Source organism: Gobio gobio (genome assembly GCF_949357685.1).
Source record: "Gobio gobio genome assembly, chromosome: 19".
In the NCBI taxonomy this organism is placed as follows: Eukaryota; Metazoa; Chordata; class Actinopteri; order Cypriniformes; family Gobionidae; genus Gobio; species Gobio gobio.
The window spans coordinates 42,695,665-42,710,636 of NC_137112.1; the positions used below are offsets into that span (position 1 = coordinate 42,695,665).

Sequence of the window (14,972 nt, forward strand, 5' to 3'; positions counted from 1 at the left end):
AAACAATGACAGGATTAATTAAATGACTGTTGAAATGAAACATTGTGTCTTTAGCAGTAAGGTGAAGTATGTACCTCATCTGAATCATCATGATATTGCGTCTTGCCAACCTCCAGTGTGTCCAGGTCATCCACACCAGCGATACCGTTAGCTTCAGCGTGCTGCTGTAATACAGAGTACCTGTGCACCAGGAACCTACCGAACACATCAAACAGGACTGTGACACAGATACTGTATACATGAACAAAATGGTAAATGCTGCATAAGAAATCAAAAAGACATTGTTCATATGTACTGCACGATACTATACTCATAAAATAATAAACAATACAAAAAACAGCTATTTATTCAATAATAATAATAATTGATATAATAATTTCAAAACAGAATTAAAATGTAAACATGTACTGCAGTGTGTGATGTTTAGGAAAATGGGGGCACAAACCTTCCTCCACAGACATATTTTTTGATGAAAATAACCCCAGCAACGGCACTGATCAACAGAACAGCGATGACCACAGCGATTATAGGACCTGAATTGAATGAATGTTCCTCTGTCTGAGAAATGCATAATGGTAAAATATTTTCAAACAAACATAAAAAAATTCTCAGTTTCATGGTGTATTTACACCGATCAGGCATAACATTATGACCACCTTCCTAATATAGTGTTGGATGGCAGGACCCAAGGTTTCCCAGCAGAACATTGCCCAAAGCATTGCGGGCTTGCCTTCTTCCCATAGTGCATCCTGGTGCCATCTGTTCCCCAGCCATCCACGTGATGTAGAAGAAAACGTGATTCTTCAGACCAGGCCACCTTCTTCCATTGCTCCTTGGTCCAGTTCTAATGCTCACGCTATGCAGCCCCATACGCAACAAACTGTGATGCACTGTGTATTCTGACACCTTTCTATCAGAACCAGCATTAACTTGTTGAGCAATTTGAGCTACAGTAGCTCGTCTGTTTGATCGGACCACACGGGCCAGCCTTCGCTCCCCATGTGCATCAATGAGCCTTGGCCGCCCATGACCCTGTCGCCGGTTCTCCACTGTTCCTTCCTTGGAGCACTTTTGCTTCTAACACATCTGAGGACAAAATGTTCACTTGCTGCCTAATATATCCCACCCACTAACAGGTGCTGTGATGAAGAGATAATCGGTGTTATTCACTTCACCTGTCATAATGTTATGCCTGATCGGTTTATATACTGTATACAGACACATTTTTTTCCATTTCATTCCATTTCTATTCATACAATTTTTTTTGGAAGAATATTGCATTAAAAATGCATTAGCAGTTTCACAAAATTAAGCAACTGTTATCAACATCATACCAGAATGATTTCTGAAGAATCATGTGACACTGAAGACTGAAAATTCAGCTTTGCTTCACAAGAATAGATCACATAATAATGATAATAATAATAATAATAATAATAACATATTAAAACTGAAAAAACTGTTATTCAAAATATTTCACAAATATCTTTTTACTATATTTCTGATCAAACAAATTTGAGACTCCTTTCAAATGAAATATACACGTAAAAAGTAATAATGTGCATTCTGTTAATAAAACAAAAACCTACCGGTAGCTCTGACCTCAGCAAGTTACTGACACATTTCTTACTCAGATCGATCTCTTTTCGTTCTGGAATTATTCCTCCTTCACAGTGGTCCCCGGGAATTTTCCGATAACTACGGTCATAAGTCAACACTTTGGGATATGTTTGACTAAAAGTTTCAAGACATGCAGCATTTAAATAATTATTTGACAAAAACATTCACAGATTATATTATATTATATTATATCCCTCAGGCTCATACATTACCTAGGATACAATACATGTATACAAAAACACCTTACACCTGCTGAACACTTCAATACAACTCCTGTGAATTGGGAAACAGAGAGTGATTTGTTACCCGCTGGTCTGAAGCTGCTCTTTGCGTCCGTGCAGGCAGAACTCCAGTGAATGGCCAATAAGGTCAGGCTGCTCCACACACACAGAGCTATTTTCCGCATGGTAGAACCCAAAGTCACTGCAGGAAAAGAACAACAAGGATTGGAATCACAGACTGAATGTACATCATGAATAGTATAAATGACTGAATGTACTTTGAGTGTATTTGATAAGATTGTATGAGTTTGTACCACTGAAAGTCAGTTAGGGAGCAGGCACATGTTGTTGGCTCCCTGGTCACCATGTAATCCCGGCCGTTCCAACAGACTGAGTCCTTTCGCAAACGTAAAAACCTTTCCTTGTATCCCAGTATGCATCCGTCACTGGGGTTGCTATTATTGCTTGAGTGAGCGAGCCACTCTATGTAGTCATTATCCTGGCCTGCAGGATGATTATTTGGTCATTTCATGGCAATGTTTACACATTTTAGAGTGCTAATAGAAGTATGCATACTACAGTATGCTGGTAAAAGATGGGATAGTAGTTTATAAAGTGTTTTTTAGAAACAATAGGCCACTCACAGTCTCTAGAGAGCAACTGCCTGAAGTCAACAGTGACAGAAACCCAGTACTGATTCAGGACGGTTTCTCTGTAGCCCCACAGGCTGACGTTCATGGAGCGGGCACCAGGTTCTGATGCCAGGCCAGTGAAGTATATTGGGTCATCGGTGAAATTATACACATGCCAACACTGACCTTCATCAGTTGAAAATCTAGTGAAAAAAATTAAAAGGAAAAAAAATATTTTAAAGAATATAAATGATTTGTTAGTAAAAAAACAAAAAACAAACAAAAAAAAACAAGTAATATTGTGAATATTTCAATATATTTTAACATGAAAGTTATTCCTGTGATGGCAACGCTTAGTTTTCAGCATTATTACTCCAGTCGTCAGTGTCACATGGTCCTTCAGAAATCACACACATCTCTTCTGTGAGCACTTAAAAAAAATAAAACATTCAAAAAATACAATAAAAATAAAACTATTTTCCTCTATTCCCTCCCTATTCTAGCTTATGCTACTCTAAGTAATGTCCAACTTTTCATGACGGATCGCTTCCTGTATTCCTCAGTTGTAAGTCGCTTTGGATAAAAGCGTCTGCTAAATGAATAAATGTAAATGTTTCTAATATACTGATTTGCAGCACAAGAAACTTTTTTATTTATTATCAATGTTGAAAAGAATCTTTTGTAACATTATAAATGTCTTTTTCAGTCACTTTTGATTAATTTAATGCATCCTTGGTGAATAACATTATTAATTCCTTTCCAAAAAAAAGTATAATGTTACAAAAGCTTTCTATTTCAGATAAATACTGTTTTTATTACTTTCTATTCATCAAAGAATCCTGAAAAAAATGACAACTGTTTTCAACACTTGAGCAGCAAATAAGTAATATATTAAAATGCTTTCTGCATATTAGTAAAGATGCTGAAAATTCAGTCTTGCATCACAGGAATAAACTATATGTTACGTTAACAGTTCTGTTAAATTGCAATATTTCACAATATTACAGTTTTTAAAAAAATAAATAAATGCAGCCTTTGTGAGCATAAAAGACTTCTTTTAAGAACAATACAAATCTTACTTCTTACTTTTGAATGGCAGTGTGTATGTATGAATATATCTATAAACATACAGTATAGTTAGACAGAAAGCTCACTTGATCTGTGATATGGGGTGTGAGGGGTTGTGCTCCACCGCTACCAGCAGTCCTCCTGAATCCAGTATGGCGTAGTGATGGGGGCCTTTTAATGCATGAAACCATGTGTAACCCCCGTCATCCGACACGTACACGTCTGGAGAAAGCACAGAAACTGCGCCTCCCACACTCCCTGATGAAAGAGCAGATGGAAAAGAGAGGTCCTTTAAAACTCACAAATATAAGATATAACAGTAAAATAATAATCCTAGAATGTAGAATTAATTAGCAGCTTAACTGAAAATGAAGGGGTTTGGGTGAATAGCTATACTAGAATCACAGTATTTTTTTTTGTATAAGCCAGGGGCTAAAGCATAAAATAAAATTAAACAAAATAATTAATTAAATAAATTAAATTATTAGCCATATACAAGAGGCTGGTGAAAATGGTTATACAAAAGGTTTACACTGAATGTGAGTCAGTTCTGCCTTGTAGAAAGACATGTGATGGAGAATGTGGGCAGTAATCACCATGTGCCAGGATGAGTCCCACAGCATTGAGCTCTGAGAGGGGCTGCATGGGCACGTTCAGTTTCATAGAGATGCTGTAGGATGCGTGAATATGCAGACTACACTGCAGAAGACAGAGATGCATATGATATTAACATGAAATCACACACATTGCGATTAGAGTGCTTATTCTCAGGACCAAAATGAATATTATGTCATAAGTTTTGCATGATTTGAATATTAGGTTAAATCATTAAAGGGTTAGTTCACCCAAAAATTAAAATTCTGTCATTAATTACTTACCCTCATGTCATTCGACACCCGTAAGACCTCCGTTCATCTTCGGAACACAAATGAAGATATTTTAGTTGAAATCTGATGGCTCTGAAAGGCCTCCATCGGCACAATGCACGGTTCACTCTCAAGACCCTTAAAAGGTACTAAAGACGTCGTTACAAAGTCCGTCTCACTACAGTGGTTCTACAATAACTTTATGAATCGGTGAGAATAGTTTTTGTGTGCAAAAAACCCCTAAATAACGACTTATATAGTGATGACGATTTCAAAACACGGCCTCATGAAGCTTCGAAGCGTTATGAATCAGTGAGTCGAATCATGATTCGGATCGCGTGTCAAACCGCCAAACTGCTGAAATTAGGCGATTCAAACTGCTCATTTGACTCATTTATTCATAACGCCATCAGATTTCAACTAAAATATCGGTCAGCAACACCTGACCGATCGAGAATAGCACTTATCATTCTATTCATTGTCTGTCTGTCTAATTTATTTATAAAATAAATAAATAAATAAATAAATAAATAAATAAATAAAAAAAATCTGTTCTGTGCTAGATTAACTGAGACTTGTTACAGCACTTGCATATTGTTGATATTGTTGCCCTTGGACTGCTCTAGCTGCTTCTATTGCCCTCATTTGTAAGTCGCTTTGGATAAAAGCGTCTGCTAAATTACTAAATGTAAATGTAAATGAAATATCTTCATTTGTGTTCCGAAGACGAACGGAGGTCTTACGGGTGTCGAACGACATGAGGGTAAGTAATTAATGACAATTTTCATTTTTGGGTGAACTAACCCTTTAACATGCCCACAACAGAAGAGGCAACTTTAAACAAGTTAAAATTTTCGCGGTTTCACAAGCCAAGTGTTTTAGCTCAGAGAAAGCTCTTAGAAATGTACTATTTAAGCTCCTCTGATGCAATAAATGCTGGAGATGAGTTATATTTTCAATCTATCCTTTTAAGTCAAAGAGACCAAATATTTGCTAGTTTTGTGCTTTTGTCCTTAATTTTTACACAAAACAAATGCAATACGCCAGCCTGTATTTATGGGCACATGACCAAGACTTCTTTTGGAGATTTTGAACATATTACATAGCAAATCTCCCTGGAGGAACTGCCTTGCTCGAGGACATAATGATGATTGCTCACTAGTTGTTTTTTTTAAAAGGAACAAACCAGAAACCTTCTGATTACTGGATCTACTACACCACTCTACATGTTCTCCATGATTTATATCTAATATAAAGTTGAGATTGCGGCTGTGCTGTTTATGTGTGGCTCTCACTTTGTTTGGGTGTTCGGTTGTGGAGTCACACACTCCGTTCCAGGGCTTCTGCAGAGGTCGCCACCCTCCACCTTGATTAAATGTGATCACTGTCTGCACAGAGCCATCTGAAGAGGCAAGATACACATCAGCAAATATTTTCGCAAATATGTGTCTTTAGGATTACAGTCACAGCCTTACCCACGGCGAGCACACTGGTCATATATACGCCCCTCAGAGAGGTGATGTTGGTGAAGTCAGTGTCTCCGCCCGTAGTGGTATACAAATGGCGTTCCAGAGACTTGGAAAACACTGTGCCTCGGTCATCAGACACATATATGGTACCAACACCTGAGTCTGATGGAGTAAAACAATTGTTAGTACCCACGTTCTGATGTTATGGTTACAAATCACACATTCAAATAATGGACCCTTTTCAGATTTCCAGGGGTTCTCAGAAGTGGAGGATGTCATTGGTCAACTTCTATTGCGGTGAATGGGAGATCACAGCATATATCAATTTGAGTAAAATCTGTGATGGCATTTCTACAACTTTCCAAAAGAGCAAAAAAATATTGAGAGATTACAGCAGTCAGAAGAGAGAAAGGTGTGAAATTTGCCATCATATTCCTACAGCCATTGTATTAGAAACACCCATAATTCCTTTTTTGACTGCCAACCAAGGTAACATAACACAAAGTATAGCGCTATAAATGTGTATTACAAAAATGAAAATATGAAAACACGTCATCGCTGTCCGTGAAAAGGGTCCATATTGGCTAGAATATATGAAATTATGTGCACAGCGCAGAAAATAAATGTATGAACAGTCATCTTTTTGTCATAAATTTCTCTTTTTTAAGGTTTTACTTCAAAACATATGCAAAATCCAAACCAGTGTTGTTATTGTTAACTAAAACTAAAATAAAGCTGAATTAGATAAAAAAGGGAAAACAAGAAAATTGGAATTAAACACTAAAAATAAAATAAAACGTCTTGGCAACTAATTGACATAAAATACGATTAAGTTGAAGCACAATTAAATTTTAATTAAAAATGACCAAAATTTTTTAAAACAAACGAAAATTTTAATGAAAACTCAAAGTATAAAAATCTAATTCAAAATATTAATCAATACTATAATAGCAAATCAACAATACTAAAATAACACTGATCATCACCCAAACCTCAAGTCAAAGTAACGATCCATATCTTTAGATTATTCAACATTATTATTTAATATATTGAAGATTTATTTTGCTGAACAATAAAACATTTGCTTCACCTCCAGGTTCATCTACGTGCATGAAGACCATATCATCGTTTGCGGCTAGAATGGAGTAGAACTGTTCATGGCCGACGGTGGGAAGCTGAGCCATGTCCCATGTCTCCCCCTGATCTACTGAGACATGAATCATGCGTGTGGAACCCTGCAAAAGAACAGAAATGTTTTTGACATCTGTATGTGATTTCAACCTCACACAACACACTACAGCTCTGGCCAAAAATCCAATCAGATGCCTTGCTATATACTGCCTACACAGACAGCTCACTTCAGACTGCCAACTTTTGGGCAGCTTTAATACATTTCAAAATATATTAAAACAGAAAACAGGCATATTAAATTGTAATCATATTAAATAATATTACAGTTTTTATTGATCACTTTATTTTTAATCAAATAAATGCTGCCTTGGTGAGATTTCTTTTTGAATTTTACCAGAACCAAACTTTTGAACAGTAGTGCATATGTAGTGATTTCAGTCAAAATGAAGCATTTTTGATGTCTAAAAATGTTATGTAAGTGGGCAGCACACATGGTTTTGGGTATCGAGAACTGGTTCCATTTTTCCCAGAACCGGTGATGAAAAGCGCACATTCCGATTCCGCTTATAGGTTCCTGTGTGCGCATTTAAAGGGGTGATGAATTGAGAAATCAATATTCCCTTGAGACTTTAATATATACCAGCAGCCATATCACCCTGTAGCCCAAGACTGGTTTCCCACTGAAGCTAAGCAGGGCTGAGCCTGGCCAGTACCTGGATGGGAGACCAACTGGGAAAACTAGGTAGCTGCTGGAAGAGGTGTTAGTGAGGTCTGGCAGGGGCCTTCACCCTGTGGTTTGTGTGGGTCCTAACACCCCAGTATAGTGATGGGGACACTATACTGTAACAAGCACCGTCCTTCAGATGAGACATTAAACCGAGGTCCTGACTCTCTGTGGTCATTGAAAATCCCAGAATGTCCTTCGATAAAGAGTAGTGGTGTAACCCCGGCATCGTGGCCAAATTTGCCAATTGGCCTCCTTATCATCCCCATAATATATACAGTATATATATATATATATATATATATATATATATATATATATATGATTGGCTTCATAACTCTGTCTCCTCTCCACCAAACATGCCTGCTTCTGTACCGACTCATGGAGCTAAAGGGATCGCGATACCAAGCAATAAACATGTCGTTGAGGATTACAAATTATTGTGCAGTGCCTGGGCTCGACAGTAATGCAACATGTAAGTAACGGTGTTCATTCTAATGCCTGATCTGATTCATGTAGTCAGATGTTCTTTGTCTGTGTGTCAGTAAATCAAACCAGTGACTAAACGCAAACTTGTGTTGTTTCTCTCAGTAGATGAAAATAATCTGTTATTTAACGTGATTCTATTCTATAAAGAAAGTGATAAAGAAAGCTCCCTTTGCAATCGTTTGAGCAGCGCGAGCTGAACCTGTAAATCAAACAGGAGAGTTTATCAGTGACGCGTTTATCAGTGACTCCCGTTTTATTCAACGAATCTCTTAACTATATCACATTTGCACTGTTGGTGAAGATGAAAGCATTCGTTAGTGTACAGAAACTGAGTTGCAATGATGAGATCACTGCTTACATGCGCTCAACATGTGTGTGATTGGCTACAATGATCATCACTGCAACCTTTCAAGCCACGATCTAAATATAATGCCATAGATCTAAATGTAATACCATATATCTTAATATAATACCATAGATCTTAATATAATGCCATAGATCTAAATGTAATGCAACACTTTTCACGATAAGTTAATCAAGAGAGCTGTAATAGTAAAAACGCGCTAATAGAGAGAGTAATTCTATTTCAAATGGAAAGACGTTAGCCAATCACAGCAGTGGGTGTTTACACCGAACTCTCACAGCACACACACCCCTTAAAACAGAGCGTTCTGAGCAGAGGCTAAAATCAGGGTTGGAAAAATGCCTTTTATTTATAAATTATGACAATTTTTTATGTTAAAAGCATTTTAACATTATAAGTGCACCCCAGGAAACATCATAAAACAATAAAACAACGCAGTTCATGACCCCTTTAAAGGGTTAGTTCACCCAAAAATGAAAATTCTGTCATTAATTACTCACCCTCATGTCGTTCGACACCCGTAAGACCTCCATTCATATTCGGAACACAAATGAAGATATTTTTGTTGAAAGCTGATTGCTGAGACAGGCTTCAGATAGGCCTCCATTGGCATACAGTACATTTACACTCCCAAGACCCATAAAAGGCACTTAAAACGTCGTTACAAAGTCCATCTCACCACAGTGGCTCTACAATAATTTTACGATGCAACGACAATAATTTTTGTGCGCAAAAAAAAATCAAAATAACACCTTTATCCAACTTGTTCTTGTCTTCCGTGTGCCTCCACGACGCATGCGCGAGAATGTGACGCAGATCCGGCGCTCGGACACATGACCCAGAAGGGATTTGTTTACAAGCAGAGGAAGACGCGCGTGTCTAAGCTGTTGAATTCTACATTGATTGTGCTTTAGGTCTCGGCGTAGTTCTCAAAATGGGGCTTAAGTATGCATTTCATGGATTCCCGAACGCTGGCGTTACGTCATATTCTCGCGCATGCGTCGTGGAGACACACACGGAAGACAATAACAAGCTGGATAAAGGTGTTATTTTGGGGGGTTTTTTGCGCACAAAAACTATTGTCGTCGCATCGTAAAATTATTGTAGAGCCACTGTGGTGAGACGGACTTTGTAACGATGTTTTAAGTGCCTTTTATGGGTCTTGGGAGTACTGTATGCCAATGGAGGCCTATCTGAAGCCTTTCTCAGCCATCAGATTTCAACAAAAATATCTTCATTTGTGTTCCGAATATGAACGGAGGTCTTACGGGTGTCGAACGACATGAGGGTGAGTAATTAATGACAGAATTTTCTTTTTTGGGTGAACTAACCCTTTAATGTGATTTTAAACCACAGAGCGCATTTTGCACATACAAATACACACAAAAATCTGTCAAAATGCAGCTCTTAAAAGTGACAGCAGATTATCCTGATTTCATCTATATGACAAACATTGATCAAACAACGAGAAAATTGACTCTGTTCTAGACAGAATAACTTTTATAACTATATTTGTAATGTATAGCCTATATTTTATTAAAACATTGCAAAAAGTTTAAAATTAAAAAACAGTTTCTGCACCTGAATATCTGAAAACGTAAAAACTGTTTATATAATCGTATTTTCGTTCAATTTTATTTATTTGTGCAATTGTAGTGTTTACTTGTCTTTAATAATGCTTGAAATGTATATTAGTTAGGTAAGTTGTTTTTGCTATGGTATTTAAACCAAAGGCAAAAGTTCCTTGTGTGAGTGTTCTTTAGCCTGTTGGTTTTTGTTCATGGTATTCAGCCTGAATGAAATGTTTTGCAATAAGATTTAGAATAAATGTGAATGATATCTAAGTTTTTTTTTAAATCTTACTTGAATCGAAATTAGGAATCAATGAGAAACGGAATTGGAATCGTTAAAATGCGAATGCTACCCAACTCTAAGGATGATACATTAAGATTTTACGGAAGCTCACCGAGTTGGTCATGACTGAGGCAAAAACAAAGTGTCCTCCCAAGCCGAAGGAAAAAATCCTGCTTCCAATAGTTTTAAATGTTCTGCCATAGTCTAATGATTTTCTCAATTCCAAGGTTCCCCGGTCACCTGAGAGAGAGAGAGATTAAAAAAAAAAAAAAAAAAAAAACAATAAGCAGGAAATATCTATGCATTTGCAGGATAATTCAAACGATGGGGCTTTAACATAGTCACTCACTGCAGGATCCATTGGGATTTGTAGTTAAGAAAATGGTGTCATCATTTCCCCTGAAATGTCAAGCAAACAGGATACAATTAGAAGTTCTCATCCATTCATACTGAATACACCACTGCACACCATTCCTATAAAGGACTGCTCCTTCAGATCTATCCAACGGCCTCAGTTTCTTCAGTGTAAGAGTTCAAGTGAGACCAGGATCATATTCATGAGGGTTAGGATTGTAAACCTCAAAGGAATAGTTCATGTAAAATGAAAATTTCTTTATAATGCATTTTATGGTGCTTTGGGTAATGAAAACAAAACCGCAAACATTCCGCCTAAATTTTTGTTTTTGAGTGAAAAAGTAAATAATTCTGAGCCACAAAAAAAGCTCTAATCTGATACAAAGATAAACAGAACGAAGGAAATATGTTCTTGTGTGAGAATCCTAACCTCAAACCAATGCACACATTACAAAAATGTAATTGCAACAGATTTTTCTTCATTTGACAATCATGAGAACTGTTATTAAAACAATTCAATCTAAATTAGCTCTTGGCAGCGATGAGATTCAAACCCACATCAAATTGTTAAATGAGAACCTTTCAGCACTTGGACACACAATGACCAATCCCATTGAAGAACAAAAAAAGACTTGGAGGAATAACTCTTGTAATTTGCACACAAACATTTCAAGATCTTTCTCAAAGCTGCATGCTCTAACATGACTGTGTTTAGCTCTGTACTATTTCTGGCAGTCAGGATCGATGCACAGCTTCTCAAGAAATGGGAAGCAAAGTTGTAGCGCAGATCCTCTTTTTGTTTTAAAAAACTACTGTCAGGACTTAATAAAGAGATGCAGTGAAAAATTACTGTTGAAAAGGTTATTTTTAGAGTTATTTTTGTGGCTGCATATGCATTTGTACGAGTTTCCCTTTCAGACGCCAGATTTATGAGAGAAGAGTATTTAAATGAATCATGCGAGGTGATTTACAAAGGTTTGCGCTCTTCAATTTACTGGTATTTGTGCCATTATTTACCACCCAAAAAAAGTGTCACAGGCAGAACTTTCCACTCCCATCAGTGCTTTTTTGGAAATGCACTCACACTAACTTGCCCTGTTAAGGAATCTTGGAGATATATTAACAAGTTTATTTCTGAGGCACCCAGAGTTATATCAAAATTCATATATACCTGCCACTAAATATCACATAAAAGCAAACTTTAGTCCTTCAAATGGTGGACCAGAATAAGCTGCAATATGGCTCAAACATTGTCAGTAGACACAATTCTGGCTACAATGGACCATTGTTACGGATTCATTTATGTACTGCATGTCTACAGTGATACCATTTCCAAAGACAAACAGTCTCATGGATCTTCCTCCAACTGCCCCCAAAGTCCTTGGACAGCCATAAGTCATACTGAAACAAGAAGAAAACAGCGTTAGTGCACGTTCTTTTGCACTAAACAGGAAGGAAATGTCTATGGTCTTACATTGATGCTGTAGTCCATGAGTATGTTGCTGTCTCTGGGGTTGTATGTAATCTGCATTAATGGATGGAAGGGAAGCTCAGAGGTCACAAAGCTGTTCCCAAAATCAACCGAACGGAAAATTTTGGTGACTTTCCCCTCGGTTAGATCACCTGTGAGGATCACCTGTGGAAAAAAAATTACGTTAGTAATCATTGAACTTGCTGAAGAATGCTGCAAGCTTTTTTCAATCGTACATGTCTATTAGAGATAATCATTTCAATGCATTTGTAAGTAAGCTCATTAAATACACTTATAATGGATAATGCATTTAAAAGCAAAAACATGAAGCTTGAATTTTGTTAAAGCCCAAAACATTAAAAAATTTAACGTTTTTGAAAGAAGTCTCATCAAGGCAGCATTTACTTGATCAAAAACAGTAAAAAACTACATAAATGTAAAATATTATTATAATTCAAAATAGTTTTCTTTTTGAATATATTTTAAAATGCAATGTATTCCTTTGATGGAAATTAGGGCTGTGCGATATTGAAGAAAAATGCGATATGCGATATCCTTGTTAAATAATGCGATTTTCGCAATGCGATACGATACGATATTGCTTTAAGTGTGTAAAATCTATTTCTTTCCCCAAATGATATCTTTCACTTAAAGCATAACAGACAGTGTTTCCATGAATACTCTTCAAGACAGCCATTTTGACATAACTGTGTGTGTATTTGACAGTTCGAGTGTGTAACAAGACACAAAAAAAAGAACGGCTTGTGTGCACATTTCGGTTCAGACAGCGCGAGACTGCAAGGAGTTGTCTTTCGCAAGTTATTGCATTTAATAACTCTTTTTAACGTCAAGCAAGTCACATAACTAACAGTCCTGTGCCCAGTCTATTCTCTGTTATATGCGCCGACCTAAAACGTACACTTTTCACAATGTTGAAGTAGCCTATAAAAATCATTCAGATATTGCGTGCCCTTGCGATATGTTTATTGTGATATGTACATTTGCGATATTTCGATATATTGCACAGCCCTAATGGAAATGCTGAATTACTCCATTCTTCAGTGTCACATGATCCTTCAGAAATCATTCTAACGTGCTGATTTGGTCCTCAAGAAATATTTCATAGTATTATCAAGCATTTAAGCATTTATTTGAAATATAAAATCTTTTTTTTCTTTTACATTAAAAATGCATTTACTGCAATTTTCTGCTGAATAAAAATATTAATAAAAATGTTTAAAAAATTACCCCAAACTTTTGAATGGTATAGTATAGGTTTGTTACTAAAGCTCATCCTTTTGAGATGGCACCGCTTTCCACCTGTATGAACTTGTTTGCTTGTATACACATCAAAATTTCACAGCACACCACAGAGTCTATAGATATTCCCTTGAAAATAACCAGTAATATTCCTTCAAGAACTGTTCAATATTACAGCAGAGAAGTAAATATTCACCTTCCCAGAATTTTCAGGACCGATTGCGATGCCAAACTCTGTCTGTATGAAGGTGTTGTTAATGAGGTCGGTGACGTCCTGGAATGTCTTTCCATAGTCTTCACTGACCCAGAAGAGATAAGAGAGAGTTATGGATCATGTGACATGGCTAAACAAAAACAACCAAATGTGTACAAGCAACATTTACATTGAGCAAATGCAGCACTGGAAGAGGAAGGATTCATTACGCTCTATTAATCACGTTATTAATGCAAGCCTTTGAGACAAAAATACACATTATTTAGAATTTGGGCTATTTGACTTTTCATAACATGCCGTTTCAGACTAGTGGAAATACACATTAAAGTGTTTATTATATTGCTTTTTATCTATTTGTGTTTGTAGATTTCAATTACAATACAAATCTTTAAAGAATGTTTTCTAAAATTGCATTTTTCTCTCATACACGAGTCAGAAATCTCCACTTCGGCAGCACCAAAGATTACAGTTTTATTTCTATCTATATTCTGGAGGTTTTGTTAATATATAATTTGACTTCATACAACATTATATCCTAAAAACATGGTGAAAATGTATTTTTTTCTGGCTGTTGATAGTAGTTTCTGATTTATGGAGTGATGAAAAGAAATTTGAATATAACAGGTAAAAAAAAAAAGGCAAACTTGTAATGCTATTATTTTTTGCAATACTTAATGTAATCAGTCAACTGGGGAAGTATGGTGATATCTATTATTAATATTTTTTCCTTTTCCCTATTCACCTGGGGTGTCTTGCATTAAAAACTACTCAATTCTTCTATCAAGAGCTTGGACACTGTCCTAAAAGACACTCTTACCTTCTGTACAGTCTGGACTGACCAAACCGCATGATAAAAAGAGGAACCTGGAATGTAGTCAGCACCAGTACTACCTGCACAGAAGAGGGACACAGAGAATATTACAGCATGTGGCTGTGAAAGACTCGGAGTCGCTCAAACTCGCTGTGCAGTGAAGCGTTCAGTGAAGAGATTTAAACTCAGGCTCGCCACAAGATACTGTGGGACACATGCCTGGACTTGAGAACAGCCACAATCTCACCCTTCACACTTAATTTATCCAGCCATCACTCAAGATCAGGCGCTTGCTGCTTGCAGAGAAGATTCTGATTGGTCAGTGCCTTGTTCTCATTTAACTTCTGTCTCTAACCCTTAAGTCAACATGAAATGGTATTTGCAATCCATTTTACTTTCATAATTTGACACATTTCCTGAGAAT

At 36.7% G+C, this 14,972-nt stretch overlaps 1 protein-coding gene across 1 annotated transcript in view; it reads right to left on the reverse strand.

Moving 5' to 3' along the window:
* The window catches only part of sort1a (sortilin 1a), a 37,987-nt gene that overhangs the window by 1,677 nt on the left and 21,338 nt on the right, over positions 1-14,972 (reverse strand). Inside the window, exons 3-19 of the mRNA XM_079844800.1 lie at positions 14,555-14,628; positions 13,720-13,822; positions 12,267-12,428; positions 12,120-12,193; positions 10,788-10,837; positions 10,551-10,678; positions 6,967-7,111; positions 5,883-6,038; positions 5,703-5,809; positions 4,138-4,240; positions 3,628-3,799; positions 2,486-2,676; positions 2,156-2,345; positions 1,927-2,043; positions 1,590-1,698; positions 446-558; positions 75-195 (exon numbers count right to left, since the gene is read on the reverse strand). Of these exons, the coding sequence (XP_079700926.1) occupies positions 75-195; positions 446-558; positions 1,590-1,698; positions 1,927-2,043; positions 2,156-2,345; positions 2,486-2,676; positions 3,628-3,799; positions 4,138-4,240; positions 5,703-5,809; positions 5,883-6,038; positions 6,967-7,111; positions 10,551-10,678; positions 10,788-10,837; positions 12,120-12,193; positions 12,267-12,428; positions 13,720-13,822; positions 14,555-14,628 (2,115 nt within the window). The remainder of the gene's footprint in view (positions 1-74; positions 196-445; positions 559-1,589; positions 1,699-1,926; positions 2,044-2,155; positions 2,346-2,485; positions 2,677-3,627; positions 3,800-4,137; positions 4,241-5,702; positions 5,810-5,882; positions 6,039-6,966; positions 7,112-10,550; positions 10,679-10,787; positions 10,838-12,119; positions 12,194-12,266; positions 12,429-13,719; positions 13,823-14,554; positions 14,629-14,972) is intronic.